At 44.8% G+C, this 9,913-nt stretch overlaps 1 protein-coding gene across 1 annotated transcript in view; it reads right to left on the bottom strand.

Annotated features, from left to right (window-relative positions):
- The window catches only part of SENP6 (SUMO1/sentrin specific peptidase 6), a gene marked incomplete at its 5' end in the record, with an annotated part of 97,418 nt that overhangs the window by 82,486 nt on the left and 5,019 nt on the right, over positions 1 to 9,913 (bottom strand). The window contains 2 exons of the mRNA XM_019538160.1: positions 3,603 to 3,745; positions 5,392 to 5,455. Coding sequence (XP_019393705.1) covers positions 3,603 to 3,745; positions 5,392 to 5,455 — 207 coding nt within the window. The remainder of the gene's footprint in view (positions 1 to 3,602; positions 3,746 to 5,391; positions 5,456 to 9,913) is intronic.

Below are 9,913 nucleotides of genomic sequence, written 5' to 3'. Positions count from 1 at the left end.
ACATGCAAAAGGCTTTTTCTCTAGTAAAACATAGCAAAGAAACTGCTTGTACCTTTATAAACAGGCATTAAAAAAAAAAAAAAAAAAAAAAATCAGGTTCAAGAAGAGACTCCTGGAATGGAAATAAAAGGAATGGAAATGAAAACAATTTCATTAAATGTGGTCAAATAAGAAATTTAAAAAAGTTTTAAAAAAATCTGTAGTCAAGCAAATTTTAAAACTGGTTGCTAGTAAGCACTCAAATCATATTAAAAGATGATGTAATGGAAACCTGTATTTGTAAAGTACAAATAAAAGATAGCCAATATGGATCGAGGCACAGCAAGCCATTACTTTCTGAAAATATAGCAACAAATATCATCAGTGTTCTATGTTGCTGATAGCCACATAATGATTATTTTTAATGAATGAGAGTACTGCAGGATAGTCATACAGTAAAAACAATTTTAGCACAACTAAACCTTTTGAGAACACAAAAAATTTACAGTTCTTAAACTTGTTAAATGAAAACAAAACGCCACATAAAGAAAAAAAGAGAGAGAGACTGATGACAGTAAAGTTAGATTAGCAAATATTCCAGTTTAAAGTGCTGCAGTGTTGATAGGTTTTTATAAGTGTAGCAATGCAGTGCAAAATGAAAAAAAATTATATATTTTGCAGAGCTTCAGCAATATTCAAACTGGCTAGGAATCAAGGACAATAAAAAGTCCTTCTTCAAATATGTGGGAAGTCAGAAAAAGAACAAGGGCAACATCGGACCCTTGCTGAACCAAATGGAGCAACTGACAACTGACACCCAAGAGAAAGCTGATCTCAATGATTATTTTGCATCGGTTTTCCACCAGCCAAAACATACACCTATAATTGGTGAAGATCTTGTGAGGGAACAGCCTGAAAGGCTAGACATCTGTAAGTCAGTTGGCCTGGGTGGAATTTACCCGAGAGTGCTAAAAGAGTTGGCTGACATCACAGCACAACCAATACCAAGGCTATTTGAGAACTCATGGTGCTTGGCAAAGGTTCCTGAAGATTGATGCACCACCTGGACAATGGAGAAGAGGCTAATGTCACATATTTGGATTTCAAAAAAGCCTTTGACTTGTTCTCCCCTAATTTTACCATGAGGCCATCATGAAACTGCAGACTCAATAACTTTTGGTCCGATGGCTGGGGAACTGGCTCTGTGGTCAGAGCCAGAGAGTGATAAGTCAATGGAACTGAGTCAACATGGCACATGGTGGCATCCCCCAGGACTTGGTACTCAGACCAGTATGCTTTAATATATTCAGAAAGGATCTAGATTTGGGTGTCAGAAGCAGATTGGCCCAGTTTGCAGATGACACCAAATTATGGAAGTGTAGTCACACTAGAGGATAGTATGGCAATTCAGGTTGACTCAGACGGGCTCACAAGGTGGGCGAATCAAATCCTGATGACATTCAACACTGAAAAATGTAAGGTGCTCCACCCTGGTAGAAAAAAACCACATCATACTTATAGGCTTAGCAGCCTCTAAGTATAGGCTCACTAGCACCATGGCCAAAAGAGGCTTTGGTGTCATGATCAGCCACAAGACGAACTTAAGTCATCAATGCAATGCCACAGCCAGAACAGCAAATAAAACCCTGGCATGCACCTATCAATACATCTCAAGCAACACCCAAGAAGTCATCCTCCCGGTTTACTCAGCCTTGGTAAGGCCACAGCTGGGATATTTCATCCAATTCTGGATGCCACACTTTAGAAAGGACGTAGAGAAGCTTAAAAGTCCAGAGGAGAGCCGTGCACATGATTATAGGTCAAAAAAACAGGCCTTATGAGAAGAGGCTGAGAGACATCGGACTCTTCAGCCAGGAGAAGCGAAGGCTTAGCGGTAACTTGGTGGCAGCCTAAGTATAAAGGGGGTGTGCATCAGGAACTGAGAGATCATCTGTTCACCAGGGCACCCCAAAGAAAAACAAAGTCCAACTGTCAAAAACTGCTAGAAGACTGTTTTAGACTGGACATAAGGAAAAACTTGTTTACCATCCGAGTCCCCATAGTTTCATAGTTGGTAGGGTTGGAAGGGACCTGAGCAGATCATCAAGTTTGACCCTCTGCCATGGGCAGGAAAGAACGCTGGGGTCAAACGACCCCAGCAAGGTGTCTATCTAGACTCCTTTTGAAGACCCCCAGGGTAGGAGCAAGCACCACTTCCCTTGGAAGTTGGTTCCAGATCCTAGCCGCCCTGACTGTGAAATCATGCCTCCTGATATCTAGCCTGAATCTACTCTCAGTCAACTTATGGCCATTATGACTTGTTACTCCCAGTGGTCTCCCTTGGCCAGTTTATAGATGGCCACCAGATCCCCTCTCAGTCTTCTCTTGTGGAGGCTGAACAGGCTCAGGTCCTGTAGTCTCTCCTTATAGGGCCTACCCTGCTGCTCCCAATCATGTGAATGGCCCTCCTCTGGAACCTCTCCATGTTGCCCACATCCTACCTGAAGTGAGGCACCCAGAACTGGACACATTACTGCAACTGTGGCCTGACCAATGTCATATAGGAGGGGGAGGATCACCTCCTTGGACCTGCTTGTGATGCATCTGTGGATGCATGACAAGGTATGGTTAGCCTTCCTGACTGCGTCCCCACATTGGCAGCCCATGTTCATCTTGAGGTCTATAGTGACTACAAGATCCTTTTCTGCCTCTGTGCTGACGAGAAGGGAGTTCCCCAGGCTGTAGGTATCCTGATGGTTCTTTCTCCCTAGGTGCTCCCTGTACTTGTCTGTATTGAATCCCATCTTATTCTCATCCGCCCACCCCTGTAACCTGTCCAGATCCAATTGCAGCCTGTCCCTCCCTTCTAGCGTACCCACTTCCCCTACATCTTGGTGTCATCTGCAAATTTGTAGAAGGTGCTTTTCACACTCTCATCCAAGTCGCTGATGAAGATGTTGAACAGTGTGGGCCTGAGGACTGAACCCTGGGGGACCCCACTGCCCACATCCCTCCAAGTAGAAAATGACCCATCCACCACCACTCTCTGGGTGCAGCCAACCAGCCAATCAGTGACCCATCTGACTGTGTAGGCATCAACACCACAATCTCCTAATTTTTTTAATGAGAATGGGGTGAGAGACAGTGTCTAAGGCCTTCTTAAAGTCCAGAAAGACATCTACTGCGACACCTGCATCCAAGGATTTTGTGACTTAGTCAAAGAAGGCCACCAGGTTGACAGGACCTGTCTCCAGAGTCTGGAATAAATTCCCCCAGAAGTGGTACAAGCACCTACTCTGGATACCCTTAAAAAATGCTTGGATGCTTATCTTCCTGGGGTGATCTGACCTCCTGCCCCTTGGGAAGGGGCTGGACCCAATGATCTTCCAAGGTCCCTTCCAGCCCTGATGTCTATGAAATCTATTCTAAATTTAAATCTATGCTGATAATTGACAAAGTCTTTCCATCTCAGGGGGTAGGAATTAGCAAAGAAGAAATAATGACTTTTTACCATGTTTCCTTAAATTCTAGTAAAATGCACTTTAAACTATATTCATAAATTATATATTTTGTTTAAACAGAAACTGTTAGCCAAACAATTTAGTAACCTGACAACACTGTACCTCAATTTCTTGCTATGTCCAACCATGTTGAGTCCAATTGCATTCCCTTTCAAGTCTTTCAAACCTCCAGTTTTACCTCGTCTTGTATACGTCTTTAAGGAGTCGCCACTGGTGCCAATAGTTCCTAGCCGACAATGTAGTGACTGTAAGGAGACAATAAGCAGATATTAAGAGGTGACAAGAAAATAAAACCAATAACTTACCAAGTATTTATTATGGTCCATGTTTACTATGTATTTGCACCGATTTTTAGAAAAATAAAAAAAGACATCTAAAACTAACACAATCAACATTTTTGTAAACTCACTGTTCAAATTAAAAGATCAAGTAAACTTTTTAGAACACTCTCTAAAGATTGCTCAGTTTATTTTTTCTGAAGGGTACAACTGAAGGAACTAGAGCAGGGATGGGCAATTATTTCAGGTGAAGGGTTGCTTACTGAGTTTTGGCAAGCCATCAAGGGCTACATGACAGGCAGCCAGGGGCAGATGTATATTAATTTTCTAAATTTGTTAGGGTCCCTGCAGGCCAGATAGAATGGCTTAGTGGGCCGCATCCTGACTTTGGGGGAGACATGTCCTTTTTTACTGAAAATGTGTAAGCCTAGAAAAATATAAGCTTCAAAATATATATTTAATATATATTAAAATTTTAATCTAAATGGAACTTTCTGGTCCCAGTTAATGTTACTGTTAAAATTTCTTTTTTAAAAGCAATATATGAATTTTATGTTAAATAATGTAATTCTACATCTATCAAAGAAACAGATTTGCTACAGCTACCAGTTGGTGTTACTAGAGTTCTTCAACACCTACAAATTCATCATGTATGGACATATGATAAATTCTACATTTGGTCCAATTCACTGAGTTGCTCTTTTTTTGTAATCTATTAAGAAGAAAGCAGCCTCTCCTTTGGTACATATTTCTGCTACTGAGAACATTCAATTTTTCAAGAGCTATGAAGTATCTTCACAACAAGTTACCTTAGCAACTGCTGTCAAAAAGACAATTACCACACTTCAGTGCCCACCCTACCCACAAAACCCAAATGAATATAAAAATTAGGAAATGTGTCACCAGGAATCAGGACTGTCCAACTTTAAAGAAGCCAGGGGCCATATCAAGGTAAGCCACATTACTCCTCCACCAGCCACATACTCCCCAACACTCCTCCCCCTCCAAAAGTACAACACACACCTCTGCAAGCACCACTCTGCTATACCATGCACCCATGTCCCCCACTGCTGCACCCTGTGCTCCAAGGCCCATCCTCAGTCCCCCGAGCTGCTGTGCAGCCCCATTCCCTGGGATGAGGAAAGGAAGTAGCAGCCAAAGAAAGCAGTAGAGAAGAGCCCACAGTCTTGCTACTGTTGCAGGGGCAGTGGATACTAGAAAGGAGTCTGGAGAGCTGCAATTTAACCTCTTACAGGCTCCATGCAACCTACAGGCTGCCAGTTGGACAGTTCCTCTAGGTATCATAGAGAAAGAAGAGGGGAAAAAAAATCTATTCAGGAGAAAATCTTTATAAGCCTGTAACTGGTACATATCTAGAATTAAAACTGACCATTCAGGTTAATAATTTCAGACTACAGGACAGTAAGCATGTTTATAGAACAGAGAATGAGAATAATAGTAAAGATATGTAACAAAGTAATTTTTCAGCATTTTCTACACAAAATATATACACTGATCTTCATTTTTGTTTAATAGATGGGATCATAACATTATTTAAAAACACTCGATCTTAAAATAATATATATTAAATTAGATACACATATATTACTTACCTTCTTTTCTTCATTGGGAGTGAAGGGCCCATCAATTTCATCTATGCTGAGCAGATTTGCCTCACTACATAATTAGGGATGAAAGAGAAAAGTGGATATAATGTAATAGAGCTCAATGCCAACAAAACATTTTAAGCCATACACAGGGCCACAATACACAAGTTAACATTTTTGGATTAGAGACAGGCATTTATGTAGATACCTTACAAATGATCCCAAACAGCAGGGCACTTTATAGTGGGTGGCATGATAGTGGAAAAATATTAAAATTAGTTTGACAATTTATGTGAGACTTGTACAAAGAAAACCTAAATGCAAACAAAAGGGGAAACATGAGGGGAAAAAAGTATTTTAAAATGCCATACAATTACATAAATGTGAATATTCAAAAGGCAACTATAGTTCACAGAGGTACGTAAATGGTAGGAGTGCATCAATATATCAATTGGCTACTGGATCAGCACCAATAAAAGGAGAAATTATGTTATCAACTTTTTTTTGGTCATTGTAGCTGACAGTTATGGCCACATGCCCAGAACACCTTGTCAAGTGCAGTCTAGTCCCCATTCCCCACCCCTGCCCTGAGCCCACAGCAGACTACAAGTCCCAGCGAGTAGAGGGAGGAGATGCCAGGATGTGATCACAAGGTGCTATACTCAGCAACGAAGGGATAGTTACCGGCTCCTGCCATGACAATGCCGTGTGTGCAGCAGAGGCCTGAGTGAGGTATAGGAGGGGTGGCTCCCCACCACTGTGCACACCCCCCGCAGGGGAGGCATGGGGGTGGGGGGGGCATGTGCTCCCTCCCAGAGTTGTCCGTAGGGCAGACATGGGCTGCTTGCTGTGGGCTCGGGACTCTGCTGCCTTTCCCTCCAGAACCCCACCCTATCATGCCCCCTACCCACCTGGCAGGAGGAGTGCGTCTCATCACCTCCACTACTGCCAGGGCTCCCAAGGCAGAAGAGCAGAGAGCCCCAAACCCACAGTGATCAGCCCATATCCAGTCCACACACAGACACCACCATGCCTGCCCCAGGAGGTGTGCACAGTGGCAGGGAGCTGTCCCCCCCCCACCTGCTAGATGATCCACCCATCAGGGTGGCCGGACAAGGATAGGATGGGATTCAACAATGATAAGTGCAAGGTGCTGCACCTGGGGAGGAAGAACCAGCACCATACCTACAGGCTAGGGAACAACCTTCTCGTCAGTACAGAGGTAGAAAAGGATCTTGGAGTCATGATTGATGCCAAGATGAATATGGGCAGGTAGTGTGGGGATGCAGTGAGGAAGGCCAACCGCATACTGCATCCACAGCTGCATCTCAAGCAGGTCCAGGGAGGTGATACTCCCCCTCTGTGTAGCACTGGTCAAGCTGCAGCTGGAGTACTGCATCCAGTTCTGGGTACCGCACTTCAGAAGGGATGTGGACAACATGGAGAGGGTACAGAGGAGGGCTACTCGCATGATCAGGGGGCAGCAGGGCAGGCCCTATGAGGAGAGGCTGAGGGACCTGAACCTGTTCAGCCTCCACAAGAGAAGGCTGAGGGGGGATCTTGTGGCCTGTTACAAACTAGTCAGAGGGGACCAGCAGGCATTGCAGGAGTCCCTGTTCCCCCGAGCACTACCAGGAGTGACTAGAAATAACGGTCACAAGCTGGCAGAGGGTAAATTCAGATTAGACATCAGGAGGCACTACTTCACAGTCAGGGTGGCTAGGATATGGAACCAACTTCCAAGAGATGTGGTGCTGGCTCCTACCCTGCGGGTCTTTAAGACAAGGCTTGACAATCACCTTGCTGGGGTCATTTGACCCCAGTACTTTTTCCTGCCATGGCAGGGGGTCAGACTTGATGAACTGCTCAGGTCCCTTCCGACCCTACTAACTATGAAACTGTCCCATTCCCTGCCCCGGGTCCCATGCACCACCCTGGCTAAGCAGCCCCCCAGCCCCACTCCCTTCCTCACCCTGGGCGCCTCAGTCTGCCCCTCCCAGGTCCCTTCCCCTCCACAAACTTACCCACAGGAAGCTGCTCTCCATGCTGCCTGGCTGTACTCTTGGCCACATGCTTGCGTGCAGCCACTTACATGCACACAGCACCCCCTGCATCTTGCTCCTATCAACCCCAAGCAAGACCCCTTGCAGGCTAGAATGCTGCCCACCTGCAAGGAAAACCTGCTGCTTCTCAAGAGAACTTGGGCATCTGGGAAGCCCTGGCCCTGTGGGGGAGAGGGAACTCAAGTGTCCAGGGCACTGGCCAGAAGGCATACTTATCGATCAGCATTATCAGCTACAATGGCCAAAAAAAAAATCCGATAATGTAAAATTTCCCCTTTTATCAGTGCCAGTCTGACAGGCAACCAATAAATCGGTACACCTCTAATGTTTAACACTCCTGGCCTAAAGGAATGAAAATAAATCAGCACCCAAAGTGACAGGATACTAGTCTCATCTTCTGTCTAGGGGAATCATGTGTCCTGGATTGGCTGGGACAGTCCCAGATTTCACAGACTGTCTTGGTATCCCAGCCATTGAAGAAAATTGAATCAAAAGTCCCATACTGATGGGAAGCCACCTGCCCAGTTCCAACTGACTCTACTGAGCAAGGCCAACAGAATTGGGACCAAGGAGCAGCCCACTGTCTGGGCTCCCTGGAGAAACAGATTAGTGCAAACCCATGGCACATGCATGACTGACTCTACTGGGCAAGCCACTCCCAGCTCACAGCCGAGCGGAGTCGGGACCAGGGAACAGCTGCCACTGCCACCCAGAGCCCAGGTGACATAGTGTAGCTGGGGGTGGGAGCAAAGAGGGCACTAGCCACAAGTGCCAAAATCCCCATCAGGAGCCTTTATCATAGCAGTGGCAACACTGTAAAGCAGTGCATCTGTTAGGGGCACAGGGGTGAATGGAAGAGTACTTCCTTTCCCCTGGGAATTTCTTTCACAGTAGGCACAGCCCCATGCCTCGTAGCATATCTGGGGGTGGGTGAAGCAAATGGAACCCCAGTGACAGGTCCCACAGAGCCTGTGCCACAGGACTACTACCATCAGACACTCTCTCCACCTCTGCTGCCTGTGATCTCTGCACAGGAAAAGCAGCTACTGTTGCAGTGGTAGTAGCAGCTGCTGTTCCTGTTCAGAGAACTTAGGCAGGTAAGAATTCCCTTTTTAGCACCCCTCTCCCCACATTCCTCTTGTCAGCATATTCCACCTGTCCTGGACACTGAATAAGCTCACTGTGCCTCCATATTTATGGAAAATATGCAAGTGTGAAAACAACGATGAAATACATGTATCATTGTTCAGTGATAGAATGTATATTTCTGTTTGCCTATTTTCGGGTCTCCAGTTTCTTTCTGTATACAATAAATACCTTTCAGACAGAGACAGACTGTCCAGAGAAAAATGGACACCTGTGAGGATTTAATGCCTCCAGTCATTTTTAAATGAATAGGAAGGTATTCCTTCTTTCCAAAAATATTAACATTCTGCTAATTAAACCACAGGACATACCAAATTTTGTATTCCTATACTGTCATTTAAAAAAAAATGTGGGGGGAGGGAGGAGAGAATGACAATAAATTCAATTTATATCCATTACCAAACAATCAAGATAATTTTTTCAAGAATCAATTCAAGATGCTAGATTTCTACTAAAAAGGTCTTAATACTATATTAAATCCTTGACAATAAGCAAGAAAAATACATATCTGAATGTTCTCATAATTTATCCTCATTCTCTCAAACAATGGCATTATATTTCCAAACAAAAATCCAAGTAAAGTAAAATCTAGTAAACTTGCTGTATTGTTCCACAACCAAAGTACTTAATTATGACCATCAACAATACTCTCCAAAAAGGCACAAGCAACACCATTCTAATGTCAATAGATCAGGGTTGTCCAACTGACTGGCTCAGGGCCACAGGACCTGCCCCCCATACAAGCCAAGCATGTGCCACAGGCTGTACTGTGCATTTCTTCCACTCCCCGTTACACCTCTAACGTGCTACATGAGCCTCGCAAACCACAAGCTTCTTCTACCCTCTCCTTTCCATTGATGCATCATACAGCCTCCCCCATATTATGTGGACGTGCTACAACAAGCCACCCACTGCATCAGTATGGATGCTATGCTAGGTTCTCGGGCCCTGGAACACTTCAACCATGGGCTCCACGCAGCCCTGAAGGCAAGGCTGCTATGTGCTACCCCCATGGGCAGAGGCAGGCAGCAAAAGCTCAAGAAAGAGCACAGGGACTCCCACATCAGAGGAAAAGTGGGGAGGGAGGGAGGAGAGCAATGCCTGGACCAGAAGCCTAGAGGCCACCCATTATCCACCCCCTTAGGAAAGGGGTAGGCAATGTTTTTTGGCCAGAGTGCTGAAAAAACCACAAAGTGTCTACCTTGGAAAGTGCCGGAGTCCCGACACGACAGAAAAACAAACTTGGGGGGGGGGGGGGAGAATGCACTGCATATTAGTATACTTAATAATCATAAATGTTGCCTTTATGTATTCCTTTT

This window comes from Crocodylus porosus, unplaced genomic scaffold (assembly GCF_001723895.1).
Source record: "Crocodylus porosus isolate Cpor-Errol unplaced genomic scaffold, CroPor_comp1, whole genome shotgun sequence".
Lineage (NCBI taxonomy): Eukaryota > Metazoa > Chordata > Crocodylia > Crocodylidae > Crocodylus > Crocodylus porosus.
Note: the sequence above shows the minus strand (reverse complement) of the source record. Positions and strands in the feature narration are given on the sequence as shown.